The sequence below is a fragment of the Pinus tabuliformis genome, chromosome 1_1 (assembly GCF_031772625.1).
Source record: "Pinus tabuliformis cultivar Carrire ecotype Pingquan chromosome 1_1, CPIR1, whole genome shotgun sequence".
In the NCBI taxonomy this organism is placed as follows: Eukaryota; Viridiplantae; Streptophyta; class Pinopsida; order Pinales; family Pinaceae; genus Pinus; species Pinus tabuliformis.
In genome coordinates this window covers 659,580,113-659,602,765 of record NC_142297.1, presented here as the reverse complement: position 1 = coordinate 659,602,765, position 22,653 = coordinate 659,580,113, and the positions used below count along the sequence as shown (strand labels likewise).

At 39.1% G+C, this 22,653-nt stretch overlaps 1 protein-coding gene across 1 annotated transcript in view; it reads right to left on the bottom strand.

The window, feature by feature from the left end:
• Positions 1-525: 525 nt before the first annotated feature.
• LOC149215120 (uncharacterized) overlaps positions 526-22,653 on the bottom strand; it is a 219,482-nt gene continuing 197,354 nt past the window's right edge. The window contains exons 5-6 of the mRNA XM_089392531.1: positions 12,939-13,041; positions 526-1,013 (exon numbers count right to left, since the gene is read on the bottom strand). Coding sequence (XP_089248657.1) covers positions 832-1,013; positions 12,939-13,041 — 285 coding nt within the window. The 3' untranslated portion in view covers positions 526-831. The remainder of the gene's footprint in view (positions 1,014-12,938; positions 13,042-22,653) is intronic.

Sequence of the window (22,653 nt, the reverse complement as noted above, 5' to 3'; positions counted from 1 at the left end):
ACTTGTATGATTGAATTTGTATCATCATCGTCTAAATGATTTAGTTTCTAAATTCTTAAAAATTCAAATCTTTGTCTATATTTCATCTTTGTATGACTAATTCACTATATGCCCTCTGTGTCCTGTTTCCAGGGTCCTATTCCACGTTAGACGCTCATATTTCTGTGTCCTCTAAGTCCCATTTCATTGTGTCAGGCGACTTAGGAGGGAATGAGGTTTCCTGCAAAAATGAAACCATTAAAAACAGATATTGCAACAGTGTAGACTTGTAAGAACAGAATCTGTTAAAATGCACATTGTAAATATGAATCTCCATATCCAATTTTCAAATGCAAAACAGATCAGCATAAACAACAGAGTTACAGTTACCTATTGACATGTTCTCTTCGTTGCAATAGGGCACTCATAAAAACCAACACTAACAAAGACATAATGCAAATTTCAACGTACTGACAAAGGCCTAAGAAAATTTCACTAATTGCTTAAACATATAAAAGGGAAAGGATACCACCAAGAGGACAGGGCTTGTATCTATGCAAACTTTCATAATTGTGTCGTCAGTAAACCTCTCTGTTACAAATCTACACAGGTAACAGATGCCTGGAAGTACAATAATCATGAATTGCAAATTTAATCTGATAAGCTGGCAGCATATACTTGCAGAACACTTTAGCATTGGAAAGGTTCAACATTATGACAGTGGAAATGTTAGCACATTGCTATATCATTTAAGATTTTTGTAAAGAATGACCTCATTTCCATCCAGAGCGCAGAACGCAACTATTCAAAATAAGTATGCAAATAGACCATTAAGGCCACCACTGGCTCCACTCATGAAAAAAATCTCTTCGGATTGAGAGGTTCATCCCTGAAGTATCCTTGACGTGGGTTAAAATTTCTTCCAGGTTCTTCCCTGGAGTATCCCTGGCGTGTGTTAAAACTTCTCCCCGGTTCATCCTTGGAGAATCCCTGGCGTGGGTTAAAACTTCTCCCAGAATCCATAGGAGCAAATGCTGGAAACAAGTAGCAAGGAATGTCAACCAGTAGTAGCAAAATTCTCAACATGCATTGAAACAGTAATCAATGAACTTAACCCCATAATTTTAAAAGTGTATAACAAATTTAAGACAACATGAAAAAAAAAGCATTCGTAGTTAGATTTATGCCATGAATCAAATAATCCACATAGATAGTGAGATAAAGTCTGAGAAATATCTTGTATATGCAAGGGCAGTTTTGCCAAAAATTATTCTCATCTGTATACTGTTTCAAACGTACTCTCTAGTTAGTAGAGCAAGATATATATATAATCCACATAAATGGTAAGACAAATATCTTGTATGTGCAAGGGCAATTTGGCCAAAAATTATTCTCATCTGTGTACTGTTTCAAACGTACTCGGTCATTGGTACAGCAAGATATATCTATATATATATTGAACCATAATTATGAATTTTCGTTTTAGCCAGATAATATTTCATAAACATCAAAATTTAGAGTGCAAGCTTAATTCTATATTTCCAAGAACATTGCAAGCCATGATTAGCAGTCAATGCATCTTCTATATATGGATAACAAATGTTAATCAATCTAAATCTAATTTGTGCAAAAACACACAATATTGATGACTGTAATTCTAACAAGGGTTCTACGAAGATGCATGTGGGCACAAACAAGTCTTTACTTTATGACGAGGTGAACCAAAGAATGTCAGTTCCTTGTTGAGAAGGATAGAAATTATCCATTATTTCTAAATGTGCCTTATAAGCTTGTAGGGTGCATGCATTAGCAAATCCCTTTACAAAACGTTGAAGTTTAAGAAAGCTGTAGCTTTGCCAACACTAAGGCTGCAAAGGGAAAATTGCATGGTTGCATTTTATTGGTGATAGAAACGACTGACAATAACAATTCAGAAATTAGACCTGTAATAAAACAAACTGGAGACAATGTAATGACCCATCTTGAATTACAGGGAGTATAGGAATATTAGCATGCATATGAAAGCTACATATGCATCCACTGCACTAGTATACATATCAACTAATTATAAAAGAAAAATGTTTCCAAGTATAAGGTAATGAATTAATTATCGAAGTACAAAATAAATACAACGGATTATACAAAAGAAAAGGAAATTATAATATATATATTATTTGTTATATTAACTAGAAAGAAATTATATATATTTTACATTAACTAAAAATAAATATATATGATAAAGGAACTAGATATATATGTTCAAAAGGACGCATGACATAAACACTTCAATAATTAAAACCCAAAATTTAAAATGTACACAAATGCATAGAATGTACTTATACATTCATTTATATATGTAAAAGTGTTTGGTTATAACATGTAAGTTATATATAATATAAAGCTAACCTTGACATAAATATAAATGAAGTGGTACAAAAAGGGTATATTGACCTCATATGGTAATGTGCACTATAGAACATGCCGTAAATACGATAAGACCAGCAAATATAATCATATGCAGCATATATTAAATTATATCAAAGTCAAACGAAGGAACCAAGGCATAAAATTCCAGCTAGGTGTGCAGTGTAAATAAGAACAACGTACAGAAACAATCTAGCCTCCTACCGCTTGCATAATAAAAACATACACTTATAGTTTTGATAGAGGGGGACAGGGACTAATGGCAAGCGACCAACTCAGGTACGAGGATATGATGTTATGGGAGATGGTGGATGTTTTTGGGGGGATATACGGAGGATGAGTAGGGCATAGGAGGGGGAGTTTTTTTTGGTCTTTCCAATGAAGCGAAGACAGAGGAGGAAATACGAACAGACTCACGGATAGAGAGGAAGTTTGAGCAATTGTTCTTGGAGCTTTGGGCAAGGGGGCCAGAAGACCTCAGTTTCAAAATCTTTTGGATCTAGGAACCGGATAGGTTGTGTTATGCTCCTATACCAATAGGTGTCATTTTTCATGATTGACTGATAAAATGCCAAATATGTTCATCCTTTTCATGCTGCAAAGGCTCCATATTTTCAAAAAATCAAAAAAAAAATAAAAAATGAAAAGAGGGTATGCCCTAAAAGAAATATCAAAGGGAAAAAAGAATGAATTGGTCAAAAAGAAAGAAAATGAACCCCAAAGAAAAGACCAGGAAAGTGTGCTACCCCAAAATGCCACCACTATCCTATGTTTTGTAAAGAAGTCCAAAATGTGCAATCAATGACTTCTGTCACACTTGATGGAAGGCCAAACAGCCTAATCTTGGCCAGTCCATGTATAAATTTCCTGTTTTAGTGTTAGAGAATAAAATCTGTCCAAACAGTTCAAGCTTGGCAGATCAGTAGTTAGGTAAAGAAACAAGGGTGCTCACCAGCTGAATCTGAGCCCCTGGAAGAAATATGTTAGGCCCCTATACTACTAGTGTAACCCCCTATTGTTGTTAGTATAACCCACTTATTATATTGATGTACCCATGTAGTGCCCATATTGTTACTATTGTGCCACATAGAAGCCCACTATTGTTATTATTGTGCCCTTACATTATTATTGTTATGTCGGCTCTGATTATGTTATAACCCCTTAGACTCCTATATATAGAAAGGAGGTCTTTTCATTTGAATCATCCAAGAATTGTTCATTTATGTAATGTAAAGGAGGTTGCCCCCTCGAAGACGCTGAATTCTAAGGCGTTGATCTATCTTTTCTATCTTTTCTTGAGCTGGTTTCATAACAAAATAAGGGCAGACTTAGATAGGAGGGCAACTAAAAGAAAAGAAGAGAGTAAGGGTTTGCTAGTTCAAATGCACCTAAACAAAAAGAAGAAAAAATGTTAGGTGTATTAGGCTGGGTAGGTAGTTTGATGTTGCAGAAGCAGGTTTGTGAACAATTTTTTCTTCAAAAGATGATCTATCTCATGGATATCACAAGTGCCATGGCAAGGTGGCTGCAAAACAGTTGAAGCATGACTAATTTCCTTCCTCATTCCTCCAAGAACACTCACTAACATCCCCTCAAGGACATTGAGATCTGCTCAGTGTTCCTAGCTTACTTCATTTTATGAGAAATACTAAGTAAAGTTTTGTGTTTACTTGGGCAAGGGAAGCCACATTTCTTGTGTAAAAATACTTTTGATCCATTCTACTAAGTTTTCCAAATCCATAACTTGGAGACCTTTCACTCCCCTAAGCCTAAGTTTCACCTTTTACTTAGTGCTTTTGGTCTGTAAATACTTCTCATTTTAACCTATTAACACTATTATATAGCTCCTACATAATATTTCCCCTCCCATACTATGTAAAAATACATAAAACCCCGAAATTCTTAAATATCCCGCCCCGGGCTTATGTATAGCCATATGCTAAGGTTTTAAGGGGGTCCAAGGTTTATCCGAAACCTTGTGGACAACCCTTCCCCGCGCGCGCATATAACATTGGGATTTATTCAATGTTTGGTTGAATAAATAACCACGCCCGAACATTTAACCAAAGTTTCAATACACTGCCCGAACATTACAAAACGTTAAAAATTAACGTGGGCCACCACACCATATGCCTCCGCCAACTCCACCCATTCATCAACCGTCCGATCCGGGCTTTCCCATCGGACGATCCACGTCGATATCGGAACCCCTCCGATAGCCGAACGTTAACCTCCGGGAAAACGACGGTTTCACCGTCGTACAAAAAACCATGTCGCTGCCTGGTTTTATCGCGTCCCCTCCGCCCAAAACCGCCGTTGTCGAAAAGCGGTGCGATAATACCATATACCGCCCCCGCTCCCCGCCGTTGGCGTCCTCGCCCACGTCAACACCCACGTCGGCTGCCACCTCACCACTGTATCATCCGTCGTGTTCGCCACGTCACCGCCAAATCAGCTTTCGTACCCCCGCTACACGACAAAGATTACATCATGCTGACATCACCCAACCGAAGTGCGCCAAAAACCCGCTAAAGTCAAATTTTGGTTAAAAAGGCATAAAATGTCGTTTTTCTTCCATTTTTGTTTGTTTCTTTTGCGCTACTTTTGCATGCTTTTTCACGTTCAAAGCGGCATTTCCACTACACAGTCTGCCACCCAGCTAATTCAGTCCACAGCTCGGCCCCTCAGTTCGGTCTGCCACCTACATTTTGCACAGGGCACCCATTGAAGCAGGTATTTACCCGAACTCTGCTCCTAAACCCTGTTTTTTCTAGTTTTCTCTGTAAATTCGCCAAAAAACGCCCAAATTTGAGTTAGAAATGCTGCGCTGCCTTCAAACCCGTGCACTGTAACCTCTGTTTTACCCATTTTTTCCAAGAAATCCCGTGAACTCTGTCTCCCTCTGCAATTTCGCCCACCAGGCTAAATTCAAGCTCGTTTCGGCCTGCAATTTTCACAGAAAGGACCCAAAAGTGTTGTTTTACCTGTTGATTGCTGCAATAGCCCAAATTTCAAACTGAAAAATCACAAGATAATCTGAATAATGGAGCCTCCAGTGGCCCTCAATATTGCCCCCCTCAATGCACCACACAAAGAATTGGAATGGTTGCCCCTTGCTGACAGAGATTTCCAGATTAATGACTTAATTGGTTACAAGCCTCACCTTCAAGTTGTTTGTGAAATTAGGAATAGCTATCGCAGCAATACTAATGTCTATGGAATTTGGGAGTCCAACATACCCATCTACTACCTCCCCTCAGCAAATGTGCTCCCTGATATCATCCATTTATGTTGTGCCAACTATTAGTCTACTCAAAGAGCAGTCATGACCCCATCTGGGACTGTCTTGTTTTACATTACCCATGAATCCATAAATGAGATGCTACATTTTAAGCCAACTCAGCCTCTGGCTCCTCTCTCCATGGAATTCTTGCTTGACCAAGGTGCCAAACTGCCCAGTTTAGAGATAACCAGAGTAGCTCAATTATTCATGAAACCAGATTGTCACTCCAAATTCTCACCTCCCTATCACCATGCCTGGTTTGATGAAGCTGGAGGATTTATTATAGACATGATTTCCTACATCCTGGGATTTAAAACCAGTGAGTTTGTTGATGAGACTACCTTGGTTTTGTTGTCCATGTTTACTCCAGGACAGCCCCCTACTGTCAAATATGATTATGCTACCTTCATAGCTAATAAAATCCATGAACAGTTCATGAGCCTGGACCGAGAAAGGGTGTTCAAATACACATCATACAAATATCATCTGCTGTTGTACAATCAACCAGATAATTTTCAAATTCCCCTCAGAAAATTGGATCTCAAGGGAGAGCGAAGATCTATAATTTTCTGGACCTCAGTTTTCCATGAAGTCAATAACTCCCCTTATACATGTGAGTTCATTGACCTATTCATACACTCAGCCTCTTCTTTATTGATGACAACTCCTCATGCTAGACTCTCTACTGAAATGCAGAAAATTTTAGCTCTCAAAGGGCTACAGTATAGGTGACTGGTACTTGTCCCCCTATAAGCTGCCAAAATATGTGCCAATGAGACTGTTTGCCCTGGAATACTTCAGACAATTTATTAGCTCAGATTTGACTCATTTCTATGGTGCTAAAAAAAAGGCACAACTCAAAATAAGAAATCAATTGGGCCCTTTTATCTTCAATAAAAGGGAAGCCTGGGAAGAGGCTGACAAGATTTTAGGGGAGCAACTTAAGTTGAGACAAAGCTTTTATTGGGCACCTTATGACCCTGAACATTTCATAAGTTATAGAAAGGTGAAAAACAAGCTGACAACATATGTTCACCACAAAATCCCTGAAATTCAGCAGTATGCTAACCAACAAGAATGGGTAGAAGGCACATTAGTTGAAGAAATTACTGAAGAAGAGAAATTGGAAAGAGCCATGAAAGAACTTGAAAAAATGCTTGACCTGGACTCTTTTGGACAGGTATCCTTCAAATTGCCCCAGCACAAAGGAGGTGATACATCTTTTGCCGGGACTTCTCAGCAGCCCACACAAAAAGCCAGCACAGGGTCAGCGAAGGGCAAAGAGGTAATGGTTCAGAACAGGACATAATGACAGACTAGCTCACTACATCAAAGGAACAAGGCCAAGGGCAAGTTCCTCCAACACAAACAAAAGCACCAGAAGTCCCTGTACTACAAACTCCTCTAAATGAGGAAAAGGGCAGGAAAAGGGACAGGCAAGAAGACACACCGATCAGTGGTTCTAAAGAGCAACTAGGGGAGAAAAGGCAGAGATTGAACCCCTTATCAGAGGAGGAGTTTATTCAGGAGATCGCAGACAGTCTAAGGGAAGAAAGAGCAATCAGCCAGGATACATCCCCGGTCACAGAAACATCGGCCAGTTCACACAGGCAGGAGATTGGAAGACAACATAGTTTGGAATTTTCTTCTGCCAGGCAACAAAGTAAGCAAGGCTCTGACATTATGAGGAAATTTACTGAAATAAAGGCAAAGAATGAGTCGATAAGAATTCAACTCTATAATCACTTGCTGAAGATGGCCCCCACAAATCAACAAAGGTTAATGTCAGCGTATGACATTCAAGAAGGAAAGATGATCCTGAGTCACTTCAAGCCCAAAATGCAGCAACCACAATCAGTTGCTGACTACATCAAGACCAATCTGGAAATATTAGCCAAAGACATCCAACTGATGGACCAGATTGAATTACATAAGCAAACCGGAGAAATGGTATACTCCACTTTGGTAAATAAGGCATCACTGGCCCACAAATTGCAGAATTCTTTAAATAATACCTCTGCCCAATTGGAGTTGGAAAAAGCTTCCTCTTTAGCTAAGGATAATAGAATTAAGTCCTTAGAAGAGATTATCATAGAGCTGGGACATGATCCCAAGGATCCCAAAGGCATCCAAGCATTAATAAAAAAGAAGGAAGAAGATATTGCAGCTCTCAGGAAACAGCTTAAGCTGCCCATCACCATGCATCCTCAAACTACAGGGATTGTTGAGCAGAAATCACAGGAAGATTCAATGGACCTGCTAATGAAAATGAATGAGAGATTGGCAGAAACGGAGAAGGCATTGGAGAAAGCACTGCTAGGAAAGCAGGGAGAGTCGACCTCCCAGCCATCACAAACAGCTCCAATAGTTACAACTGCTCCTTCTACAGTCACAACAGCAGTCCCTCCTACTGTCCCGGCATCAACAGCACCAAGTACTTCAACGACAACAGCAGCAGGCAGCAACACTACCATGACTACTGAAGAACTAATAAAGGCTATGGAGGATCTAAAACTCCAAGTATCAGAATTAAAGGATGCTAAAGAGCAATTGGCAAAATTGGAAGTGAGTTATGATAAATCCAAGATGACTGTGGCAGAAAAAACAAGGGAGGTGAAAGCATTGGAGAATAAAGTAAAGGCATTGGAAAAGGACCTCTTGTTAGACAAACCTCTAAGAGAAATCAAGAGCATTTTGTGGGCCAACATTGGCCAATCCATCACTGATATGTGGACATCAATACAGATAATTCATGAGCAGATTGATTTGGTGACATTAGCTCAAGAAGAAATTCAAAAGGCCAGGGATTCATTGGGACGCATGCCCGAGCAAGCCAATAGGCTAATACAGTTTTTGAACACCCACACCAAGGAGCAACTGGCAGCACTGGAGATCACGGACAGGACAAGCACAATCCTAACAATTAAAAGAGTTCTGACCATGAGGAACTTCATACAAAATCTGGAGAGGAAGTGCCAGGACATGCAAATGGAGATAGATGCTTTCACAAAGAAGTTTACAGCTTTGGAGGAAAAGGGTCTGCCCAGTTTATTAACTAATGACCATAGACTGATGACAAATGCAGACTATATACACAGATTGAATACATATGTGGATAGCCAAGCCACAAGATCATCAAGTTTTGCAGGAGAGAAGGCACTCCCATCTGGACAGAGCCTATATGACAATTTGAAAAATCTGTTTTTTATTGAACATGAAGTGAGGCATCTTTTCACAGTCCATCCCACTTTCTTTAGGTACACGGATGCTGATGAAACTCTAATAAAAATAAGCAAACACCAATTACCAGGTGACCAATGGTGGCAGACTATGCTCGAAATTTTGTAGGCAAATTTCAAAGTTTTGTTTATTTTCCCAGAACGCAGCAGATGTCATAAAGTGGAAGAAAGAACAGATAAAAATCGCATTGGGCAGTTAATTAAAGCGCTAATTAAAGCCTCAGGAAAGCAACGCCAACAACACGAGATTTCACTAAAGTATCCATCGGCCAACTCACTGAGCAAGTAATCAATGCATCTCACCAACAAAACAGCCAGCACAACATTTTCTTACTTCTGCATTCATATCTCTCTGTTCCCAAGAGCATTTACTCCTTCTGTAGAGTAGGTGAAAGAAGTTATTACTAGATATTATCTCATTTGAGATATTTTGTAAACATTTTGTACAAATACCTCCCCAAGCTAAGTATTAGGGGTTGGTAATATCCTTCTGGAACTGCGCTGAAAATTTGAGAGCTCTTCTGAATAAAAGATTGTTGGAACGCTCTGTTGCTGAACTTGTTGGATGTGGATTTGATGATAGAGGGCCATGTTACAGAATTCTCGTATTATCTCATGGATCAATAAGTCTTTTTAACTCATGTTATATTGTTTCTGTGTTTTATATATCATTTATATACCATATTTTGAATAACAGGGAAAAAGAATAACCCAGAATTTATTTAACTGTACTATGTGTTCAATTTCTGTTAATAGCATAAGCAGGAATTCTTAACTGCTCCTGTTTCCCCTAGTTCTTACATGTTGAATACAGCCAAGGAATTCTTAACTGCTCCTTGGTAGCATTCATCCACTTTCCCTCTATCAACATGATAAAGGATTCTTGATTGCCCTTTATCCCATGTCTCCATTTCACCTGATTCCAGCTTACAAATTCTTCCATGGTTAATCATCTTGCTCTGTAGTAACCCCTTCTATCAAAGAAATCATATCTAGCATTTCATTTTCATTGACTCCATTAACCCAATGGACTGAACTTCTCGTATTTTGCACCCTGTTCTATAGAATATTACCATCCAAAAATCAAACAAAACCCTGTTCTTCATAACTAGCCTAATATAACTCAAAACAAAGTTAAATCATAAAGAGAGAGCCCTCTCTGGGTGCAGATAGGCTAGAACCTGCATCTAAAAGATTGGTTAGTGGTTACCTCAGCCGTATTCCCTTTTTAGAAGCTTTGGGGAACAACCTGAGTGATAACATCATTGGTGACTCAACTGGGGAGCTGAATGATTGTTTGTTACTGTTGTCTATTTTCTAAAGCTACAGATGGAGCCTGAAGTTAGCCAAGTAGCCTTTGAAACTGTTTTTGCTATGCAATTACAGGAGTAAATAAAAGCTGCTTCAGTCTATCTCCAGTCTAGTTTTAGGCTTTAAACAGCTGTCTCAAAGACTTGATCAGTTTCTTTGTTTCAACATATCTGAAGGAAAATTCAAAGCTTCCTATATCTCAAAAGCTTCCTTCAAAATATTGTTAAAGGTTGTATTCTCCAAATATTTTCAGAAAATACCAAAAAAATAAATTTAGAAGCTAGCTCCAAAGAAGAAGATCCGTTATACAAGATCAAATCCAGATCTGAATCCTCCAGCTATCTTTGAAAATCCTAATTTGATCCCAAAGAACCTTAGAAGCCGAGAAAATCAAGAAAAGTCTGCTGATTTTAAACCTTGAAACAACTCAGCAGAACTCTATCCAAACTGAGCTTATTCTTGCAAAAGCATCAGTCTTCTCTGTCAATACTACAGCGTCTCCGAGTTCTTCATCCACACCTCAAAGCATCCTTTCCACTCCCCCATCCACTGCACATATTTCCACTGTTATCCATGTTCTTCCAGCTGTTGCATTTCTTCCTGATGTCCCATTTATCTCTGTAAATATGGCAAACCGATATGCTCCCCTGCAGTTACCTGCAAATCCAAGGGCTATGCCTCAGGATTATCAAAGCAAAATCACTTATTTTGATGATGCTGGTACCTACACAGCTCAACAACATACCAAGAAAATGACAGATTACTTTGAGAACTATGAGATTGATGATAATGATGTCAGAATGAGAATTTTTGTCCAAAGCTTAACTGGTGATGTTAGGACCTGGTTTACGGCGCTCCCTGCAAACACAATTGCTGATCCAAAAGCCCTTTATCAGATGTTCCTTAACAAATGGGAAAAGAAGAAGGACCCATTACACATTCTGACTGAATATGAGAACCTAAAAAGAGGTCCACAAGAAAGTGTCCAAGATTACTGTGCCAGATTTAATAATGTGTACAATGTCATTCCTCAGAACCTTAGACCTCCACCTAACTTGGCCTTGATCAAATTCCCTGATGGATTTGACTCTGACATGGCTTACCAGCTCCGGGAAAGAGCTCCTCCAAGCTTAGAAGACATGCAGAGCATAGCTGTTAGTGTAGAGGCAAATCTAATTTCCAAACGAGCTCGAGCTAGAGCTGAAAGGAGAATACCCATCAAAGAAGAACCTTCTGCCTTCGAACAAAAGTTAGATTAGATGCTATCATTAAAGGAATGTATAGACTTGGTGATAGGGTAGAAACAATAGAGAGGAAATCATCTTGGGATGGTCAACCAAGTAACACGGCAAGAAATCCAAACTTCAGGAAAAATCAAAATCCCAATGCTGGAAGGGTTGGCCCTGACCAAAACATTAGGCCTCCATTCCAAGAAAACTATGCTGAAGCCTCAACTTCAAGTGAGCCAACAGAGGACCCTCACATTAACTTAATGGGCCTAAACAGTGAACAGCAAATCTTTTTAACCCAAGAAGACCAAGAAGCTCACAATTTTGATCAATTTCAAACCAAATCAGGAGAATCATTTGATTTTAGAGAGGGATACGATGCAGCTGTCTATGAGATTCATAAACAATATAAATTGAGAAGCAAAACGATAGATATCCCTGAACCCAACAAGCAGAAAAATGCCAAGCAGCCTAAAAGGACAAAGGTTGATGACTCCCCCATACAAATTTCTGCTAGAACAGATCTCAACCCAAAAGAACCAACAGTTGAGGACATATCAGACAGCCAACCATCAAATAATCAGCCTTCCACCTCCTTTCCTTCCAAAGAAAATGTAAAGGAATCTGCTGAAATGAATTTTAAAGAAGATTTAGCCCATAACAGCACATCTGATAGAGAAAAAACCACTCAAAACGCAGCAGAAAAAGAAAAGCTTGCTGCCCATAATGCAAGAAATCAAATAGAAAAACCTTTCAATCTTGAAACCAAAATAGGCAAATTAAAAATAGCAATCCCATTGTCCGAATTGGCTAAACATGAAGTATACAGAGAAAAAATCAACAGATCACTTCAAATCCCAGAAAACAGAGATGCAGTGAACGTTTTAGATGACCAGCCAGAATTAATCTTTGGCCCAGAAGTAAATGGTAAATCAGTAGATGGAGTGATTGACCTAACTTTCTGGTCATTCATTCAACATTAATAAAGTCATCTTTATCTTAAATCTATGAATGAACTAACAAATGCAGGTAGAAAATTAATGCACGAAACAAGGATAAAATGTAAGAATACCACCAAATACAGAGCACGTGAAAATACTTTAAAAGCTACCAGGTGAAATATCAAACACTGATTTTGATAACAAGTATTGATGTGCTGTCTTTGTTTATCATGGCTAAACAAAGCTTGTTAAAATCTTAGAGCAATCAATCTTACAATTCTTAAAACCCGTAAATTTATACTAGCAAGTTAGAAGTTAAAGACAAAGGTAGTCTAGCAAAATACTTCCATCCTTCAAAAACTATAATATGATAAAATACAGATGAAGGACTATTATGATTCTTGTTGGAAAAAAAAGCAATGTTGAAAATGATGACTAGGAAATAGAGTATAATTCAATTCAATGATTCTAGCATCAAGTCGTCCAAAAACAGCACCATAATACAAGCAATCGACTGACATGAGAAACTTACCCCTTTCCTTTAGATTTCTCTCTCGGTCATATTCAAGTTTATCTCGAAAAAAACCCATCCTGCCTTGATTGCTAATTGGCTGACTGTACCCAGTTCCTCTTGCCTGAAGCAACAGTTGAAAATAACCAACAAAAGCTTTCATTGTTTAGATAACTCCAACACAAATTGCCAAATATATAGAGAAATCATGCTATTAGATATTACAAATTCTAATACAAGATTTCCATAGCTTCAAAAGCATAGCATTGATATCACCAAAAATGTTGGACATAGATGCCAGCAAACAAATCATCTCTGGACGCACATATAATGTGTAAAATGGTTAATCTAGGAAAAAATAACGCAAATATGACTAATCAAACAAATAACACTATACAAGAAATGACAGCCTGTGGTTGCTGTCAGCCAAACCAAAGAATTATTTGTTTTATACCTAGTAGAAGCTCCTCATAGATAAATAGCATCACCAAAACTTCAGATCGAGACACAAACCCATAAATCTAATCACCAAATGCATTCTTCAAGAAGTCCAGGTACACCGTACATGTCATTTGCAACATTGAAAGTGGACAATAGAGATAACAGAGGAGAAATCTATTCAAACTCATTCCTTCTATTGTAATAAGATATAGCTTGTGGTATTGATGATTATACAAGCACCTAAATTTTAGTATAAAAAATGCATTATCAGCTATTTGACATGAGTGCAGGTACCCAAGGGTCAGATACCTCGTACACATACCAGGTACTTTATGCACATACCAGAAAGGTACCTAACTCCATACCCTGCTGTACACCATCCAACCTTGCAGCATTACTGTACCCCAAGAAAATTCAGACATACACTGATTTTGGGTATGTTGATGCCAATTTCAGAATGAAAAAATAAGCCTTTTTTAAATAATTAAAAATCCCCAACAAGGCTGCATCAAGGGGGGGCCATTGGGAAACACTAAAACAACTACGTGCAGTACCATTTTACACCAAAAAAAAAAACTCATTTCACACTCTTGCATTTTCAGTTTGGTCATCTGAGCTTGTAAGAGACCAACAAAGAAGAAGAGAGGATGTAGGGCTTTGTTCACTGTTTTTCTTGAAAGAAATTGATGTCCAGCAGTTCAGCATGCAACATTATTTTCATTAGTTCCTGCATTCTTCACTCCCTGAATCCCCACATTTCAGTTTCATCAGGTTTCAACAAGTAAAAAAAAGAATTTGTGATTTCAACACCATGTTTGGACAGGGAAGGCATCTCAATCCTCAATATCTGTTGAGGAAATAAAGTAAGAAGATAAAGGGGCCCAAGAGCACAGGGTGGGGCCAGCAGAAAACAAGTACACACATTGTCCTATTTGTTGAAAAGGCACATGAGCATTAGAATCAAAGCTCAGTTCATAAAATTATCAAAAAAGTGGAGTTGACCTTTAGCTACAATCTCAGAAGATGACCTTACGCTTGAGTGCAATGATTAGTTGATTACCTGGCTACTGGCCAGCTTGTCAACTGAGGACCTAAGTCTACTTGGTGATAATGATGCAGCAGCAGAGAACACTGAGAGTTGACTACCAGTACACAACTATTTTATTTCTTCATTTTGTGGAAATGCCATTGGAGAATTTTTTTATGTACTTGGATTCAAAATTAATACAGAATATTACCAGTCCACTATTTTTCTATCAATGATTTATGAGAATGATCAATGATGAGATTTACAGTTTTTCCAATTTCAGATGCACTGTTCAATGTTGAATGTCAATAGATGAATGGATAGACTGATACCGGAAAGATTTGAATCTAAAAAAGCAATTCAATGTGCATACCCTAACATACGTCCATCCCCTGTTTCAAAAAGTGTCATACACATACTTATACCCTGGCAATTTAGATTAGAATCTACCAACGATGATAGCCAAACAATAGTAGTCACACATCAAGGTACCTACACCTATGTCTGAGTCCAAAACAAATAGTCTGAAAGACAAACTAAAAATACATAAGAAGATGTCTGAAGTTGTGGACAATTGAGGAGTCTGCCCACCACCCATAATAGCTACGTAATCTTCAAATCTTCCCAAAGACTGCTAACTAGAGATTATGGGCCAAGGTAGTATCAGTCACTGAATCTTGGGTTGTACCTGGTAAAATCTTGTTAGATCATTGGCAAAGATAGCATGTGTCCAGATAAAAGACGAAAGTACATCGAATTTCACCATTTCAAATCACTACATCTATTATAGATAAAACATTTACATCATTTGCTTGTTGGAAGGACATATTGACATGGGGGAGATAATTGTTTATAGGTGTAGAGTTGGAAAACAAATATTGACTCTGAGATATAACCAAGTATTTACTTGAATGAGAGGACGATTAACCATGGTTGCCTTTGATTATCATTAAAATTGATAAGACACAAAGTAAATGAAGATTTCAAAGGCAGCTCTCACATGGACACACTGGTCAAACCCCATGAGGGTGGTACTGAAGTGGCTCCATATTGGCAGGCACCATAAGGGTTAAAAACTCCTATAGCTGCACGTCAACCAAAAGGACAAACAAAGGCAGGAGGATCTTCATTTCGTCTCTTTCTTACAGCTATGTACTTAGCTTCTTCTTTTTTGTTGTTGTTGATTGCATAGCTATAGGAGCTGCATAGGCACATTTACAATGCGTGTAATTTTTTAGTCCCATTGACCTACTTTTGTGATCATTCATTGGACATTAGTAAAATTATCTTTATCTTATCTTATATATGCCTCATTCCCCAGCCAAGCTGAAAATGAACATAGAAATGTCAGAGCCGTTTAGGGGGAATTGGAGATGGGGCTTTGACAAGCCTTTTCTCAACATCTTTATTAGTTACTACATCAGCGACATGCACTAGCCCTGCTTCTCAATGCAAGATGGCAGTCAGTTGACCTAGAGTATATGTGGGTACACAAAAGTCATAGTGTTTGGTCTATTTGGCTGTCTTACAAATTGAGAGAATTTGCATGGTTTGTTATTTACAAAGGATCCCCTCTAAGGCCAGGTTGGTAAATGTGGGCTCTTGGATGGTCTTTGCCTTATTTGTTGTTGTTGATTGCATAGCTATAGGAGCTGTATAGGCACATATACAATGGGTGTAATTTTTTAGTCCCATTGACCTACTTTTGTGATCATTCATTGGACATTAATAGAATTATCTTTATCTTATCTTATATACGCCTCATTCCCCAGCCAAGCTGAAAATGAACATAGAAATGTTAGAGCCGTTCAGGGGGAATTGGAGGTGGGGCTTTGACAAGCCTTTTCTCAACATCTTTATTAGTTACTACATCAGCGACATGCACTAGCCCTGCTTCTGAATGCAAGATGGGAGTCAGTTGGCCTAGAGTATATGTGGGTACACAAAAGTCATAGTGTTTGGTCTATTTGGCTGTCTTAGAAGTTGAGAGTATTTACATGGTTTGTTATTTACAGAGGATCCCCTCTAATGCCAGGTTGGTAAATGTGGGCTCTTGGATGGTCTTTGCCTTATTTGTTGAGAAATCTAGGGGCAGCTTAATTAAATGATTTCTCTAACCTTGATAATGACTTGTGATGGATTTTTACTTAACTTGATTAGCTTCTTCTTTCACTTTATTATTATTATGTTCTTATCATCAAACAACTACCAAACTGTGAAGATCAAAATGACAAGAGGACACAAAATGTAGGCTGCAAGCTAGGGCCAAAAGCTCTCCTCTTGAGAGGAAAACCCACTAGAATTCTTCTCTTCTTATAGAATGTTCAGATGACGAATTCCAAGACCTAAGACCCTTGTCAAAGACCCCTCCAAGACCAAGTTAGCTTCCAGCAACTTCGAACCCCAACAACTTCCACAGCAACTTCGACCTTCCCTGCAACTTCGACTTCCCCAACAATTTCTTCTGCAACATCGACTTCCCCAGCAGTTTCTTCTGCAACTTCGACTACATGAAAATTACTACAAATGGAATCCTATATGCAGCAACTGGTATTATTTCTTCTAATTGATAAATTAATTATTCAGTTTATTGCTACGTTAACATCAAAATAAACACACTTCAACCTTCACAAATAAAATTGTGGAAAAAAAATAGAGTTGGAAACTAAGAAAATACTAGCACACACAAAAAATAAAAATGACAGTTATTTTTGGACAATTGTCCCCGAAAAAAACCATCTTGGGAAAACCGATGCAGCAGTGAGGGTTTTATTAATATGCAGCAATGAAAATCTCGACAAAATTATTTTAAGGGAAATAACCTTCTTCCATAAGCAATCCCAGCACAACTTCCTTCAGAAAACTCGGGCTCCTAGACCCTCTGCGCAAATCCTATGACGTCAACCCTCCAACCTGCCTCTGATGAAGACGTTTTGCCTATCTCTGCTGAGGAAATCGCCTCTCCGGCACTCTGGATCCTCTGACGGCCTTTGGAACTCAGAACGAATTTCTCTCCAACAAATTGAACTGCCTTTCTAAAGCAGTTGCGCAGTCCTTTGCGCTGCCTCACTGGGAATAACTCGACCCTCTTGTAACTGCCACTCTGGATCTGGAAAACTTCCTTCGGATCATTGTCCCTGCCCTTCACTATCTTTGCTGCCTCACTGAAGCTCGAACTCTCTGGCAACTGACTGCTGCTACTCTAGAAAATTGAATTCTCCAAGAGACTCTTGTGCATTCTCCATCACCACATCGATCCCTTCTTATATCTTCTTGTTGGGACTCTAGCAACCAAGATTAAATCTTAATCGATGGCTCAAATCATTTTTGGATCGATCTGTGTGAGTTTCTAGACTATTTTCACCTTGACTTAATTAATTTTGATTAATTAACGAGTTTTCCTAAGTTTAGAATTAGGAAACATTGAAAAAATTGGTTAATAATCTAATTAAGTCATCTCTATGTGGAATTTCCAAAAACAATTTTTGGGTTTTGGAAAATTCATGCATTTTATCCTCTCTATGCAATTTGGAAAATCCGATGCAACAGATTTCATTGGTAGAGACTCCAATTTGGATGCATTCTATCCTCTCAATGCTAGAACATATCCGATGCAACAAAAGCTAGCACTCCCTCTTAGCGAGGATTGTCTTCTCTCTAGCACTGCACATCCTGTCACAACACCCTGTCTCTGTATCACCTCCTGTCACGCTGCTGATGTCTGGCCATACTGCCCACCAACCACTGCGAACTCTAATGTTGCATCTGTGCCGCTGTTGACACTGCCATACTGCTGCCAACCCTGCCTCTGCACTACAACTACCTCTGATCTGTTGTTGTTGTTGTTGCAACTACAACTGAGAAGCATCCAAAATACTGAATCAATTGTGTCCAGTATGATGCATTTGTCTCCCGAGTCTGACAACTACTAGCATCTACACTATCACAAAAGACTCTGTGCTATTGCCAACTCTGCATTGAGCCACCTGCCTTGTTGTCAACTCTACACTTACCCACCTACTTTGTTGTTAACTCTGCACTACGCTCCCCAACATCTGACTGCTACTAGTCTGCAACTATCACTCTAACACTGACTGCATCAACTGCCATTGATCCATCCTGCTACTGAATATTGTGGGCCCCCGTAGCAAGGTAATGATCCATGAGGTGGACTCCTCAAGGAACTTACCCAAATTTGTAGCTCTCTGGGGCTACAACTCTAAGTCACCCCAATTTACTCTTGGAGGTATAGATACGAACATCGCGAAATCTGATCTACTCACACTATTGTTTCTACTGCTCTACTAACGCTTCTGCATTGTTGCTGCAACTACTGCAATAATGTGTCTGATCTCCCCAGATCCTGAAGCACTAGCTTCCAAAGGGATTCTCCCTCCAAAACTAGGCTCCCTCTGAGTCTCAATCTCCCTTTGGGAAATCTCTCTACTCCCTCCTAGTAACTCGAATTGTCCTCCTGCACTGGAAATTGGACTGCAAAGTTCTGTGCTAGTAATCTTTTGGCTGGAATTGCACCTACAGACTGCAACTGGGTAATTCACACTGCCTGTGTCACTGCATCTAGCCTTGCAACTATCTCCCAGATACTGACTGCAACTAGATTTGCAATTGTCATCTGAATGACTGGATGCATCTGCTAACACTGAACCTGCTACTATAATACTATGGGCTCCTGTAGCAAAGGTGATGGTCCCATTGCAACAATCTAGAACTGATCTAATTGATCTCCTTGTTGCAAATGCGTTGGACCCTGCCCATCTGGCACACTAGAGTTTCATACTCCTCTTGGATCTGGTGCCCCACTATCTCTTTTTGAGCCTAGTCCCTGGCTGGGACCCTTCCTTTCTTTGCAACTCGCACTACACACCTCGCACTTCCTCTCGCACCTATCTCCGGCAACTAGAAGTCGATCTGCTGCCCAGATCTACATTCTGGCTAACTCGCACGACCTCCTATGGCAATCTCGTACAGTCATCCCTACATAGCTGCAAAAATCTAGAAACTCGAAACTCAATAAAATAAACCCAGAAGCTCCCTCTCTTCCTTGCTCGGTTGCTACTCTACTACTTGCACTCCCTTTTAGAATACACGATCTGTTAGCTGCTACTGCCAATCTGCAATGGAAAATCAAACATCTTAAACTCGATGTTCCCTGAGAGAAATCTTCCCTCTGTTGTGTGTGCTTTTCTCTTCCACCCAACGCAGATTCGGCTTCTACAAACTGCCGCAAAACCTTCTGCATCCAACCAAGGAATCCGCTCAGTGAAAATCTGAGTTGCAACTGCTCCCTCTGACTGTTGGAATCACTCTCTTGGGCAAATCGAATTTTGTACACTCCTGCAACTGAAAATCGAACCGTTGGCCCAACAATTCGACCTGCATGTCTGATAACTGCATTGCCTCAAGAATTTCGACCTGCTACTCCCTCTACTTGCTACTCCCTCTACCTGCTGCTCCCTCTGATCAGCAAAATTCTTTCTCCACTTCTGAGCTTCCTGGTTGATCACTTACCCTCTGATACCATGTGAAAATTTCAAGTCTGAAATCCTATTGCAACAACTAGTGTTATTTCTGCTAATTGATAAATTAATTATTCAGTTTATTGCTATCACAACATCAAAATAAACAAACTGCAACCGTCACAAATAAAAATGTGGAAAATAAATATCGCTGGAAACTGAGAAATACTAACACACACAATAAAAATGACACCATTATTTTTGGACAATTGTCCTTAGAAAAACCCAACGTGGGAAAATCGATGCAGTAGTGAGGGTTTTATTATTATGCAACAGTGAAAATATGAGTACAATGTATCGATGCCCAACTAGCAATCCAAACAGCAAGAAAATATGAGCAAAATTATTTTAAGAGAAATACCCTTCTTCCACAAGCAATCTTGGCATAACTTCCTTTAGAAAACTCGGCCTCCTAAACCCTCTGCATCAGCCTCTCCGCTGCTCTGCACATATCCTATGATGTCAAACCTCCAACCTGCCTCTAATGAAGTCGTTATGCCCATCTCTGCTGAGGAAATCACCTCTCTTGTACTCTAGACCCTCTGCACGACCTCTAGAACTGAGAACAAATTTCTCTCCAACAAATCGAATTGTCTTTCTGAAGCAACTATGAAGCCCTCTGCGTTGCCTCACTGGGAATAACTCAGCCCTCTTGCTGCTGCCTCTCTGGATCTGGAAAACTTCCTCCGGATCATTGTCCCTGCCCCTCACTATCTCTGCTGCCTCACTGAAGCTTGAACTCTCTGGAAACTGAGTGCTGCTACTCTGGAAAATCAAATTCTCCAAGTGACTCTAGTGCATTCTCCATCACCACATCGATCCCTTCTTATATCTTCATGTTGGGACTCCAACGGCTAAGATTAAATCTTAATCGATGGCTCAAATCATTTCTAGATCGATCCGTGTGAGTTTCTAGACCATTCTCACCTTGACTTAATTAATTCTAATTAATCAACCAGTTTTCCTAAGTTTAGACTTAGGAAACATTAAAAAAATTGGTTAATAATCTAATTAAGTCATCTCTAGGTGGAATTTCCAGATATTATTTTAGGGTTTTGGAGATCTCATGAATTCTAGCCTCTCCACCAAATTTTGTGGCTAGAACAAATTCGATGCTACAGAAACTAACAGACTGCTGCAGAAACCCTAGCTCTTGCACATGTGGGGAAAGATGGTGACTTCTTCCCTCTTATTCCTTCACTTGAACTAGTTCTTCTTTCTTGGGGACTCGACATGCAAAGTAGACTCGTTAGTGCCCTAACTCGTCTTCTTCTACAATTAGGTTTTGCTGTAGTAATGTTGCCCTAACATTTGCATGTGTGAGGAGAATATAGCCCAAAAACTATGCTCAAAGACTCACTTCCTTTCCTTCTTCTAGTCCTCTTCCTCTTTGCTCTTTTAGGTCTTTTTCTATTCTTTGATCGAACTTCTTGTGTGTCGAGTGTTCCTCAAGTGAGATCGATGTCTCTTATATATATGCTTCTCTGAAGGTCGAATTGTTGTCCATGAGGTCAACTTGTTTGACAAGGTCTTGGAGGGTCTTTATGACACTTTTGTCTTTACAAGAAAAACAAAAAAAAAACTTTACAAGATACAACATACCCAAAGGGGTCTTACATGTATGACAATGACTCTTTTGACTTCATAACTCTATGACAAACCTAGAAGCACACAATGGGTGCTTGACGAATAAATAAATTTATCTTGAGCATGAAACCCATGCATCAAGAATGACAATAATAAATGTATTTGTTCTTGAATATCAAATATATAAAATCATGATTACAATAGAGATTATGAAGACCGAACCTTGTTGAAGAAGTAACTAGGTTCAGTCTTCATTTATTGTACTAGGTCATGACTTGATGATGTAAATGTAATTATTGATGTACTTGTCAAAAAGAAAAAGAAAAAGAAATTATTTGTAAACCAAAAAAAAAATTATAATTGTAAATGGGTTTCTTGCCCATCTTGTTGTGGTCCTAGGTCAAAGCACCCATTGAGTGCTCTAGGGGTCTTGTTGACAAGTCAAAGGGTCAAGGTCATGATGTACTAGCCCTTGGAGGGCTCATGTAACAAGAAAGAAAAATTATTAATGTATTTTTGTGAAGTCTAGAAGCCTCCTAGTGATAAGTCAACCAGCCAGCATCAAGTCGACCTAGAGAGGCTAATTCGCTCACCTAAGAAGCCTATAAAAGGAGGAGCCTCTTCTCATTTGTGAGATACACTCAAGCAATTTATCTTCTTTGATCCAATGACAAAGGGAGAGAGGCAATTTGATCCAGTGAAGGCATAAGATTAGCGAATTTTTTTGTGGAGAAAAGGAAGAAGGTAGATCTATGTCTCTTTGGCTCACACGTGCAAGTTCCTTGGGGGAACTAGGGTATTCGCAGGAAATATTTTGCAGAGATTTTGGTTGGGTTTCTGGCTGGCCTACCAGTTGGGTTTTGGCTTGGTCTTGGCCTTGGAAATCTTCATTGGACAGATTCTATAAGAAAAGAGAATTTATGGGTTTTGCCCTGGCTGGAAGCCTATTTCTAGTGTCTCTGTTTGCATAGTGACCTTCTTTATTGGCATTGTCTTGATGATAATAAACACAGCATACTAATAATGATGATGGACTAATCTACATCACAAGAAGTGTCATTGTAATAAGAGAAAACAAGTAAAGAAACCCTAATTTTGTTTGCCCTAGTTTTCTTAACAAACCTAGTTACGCATTTCAACATTA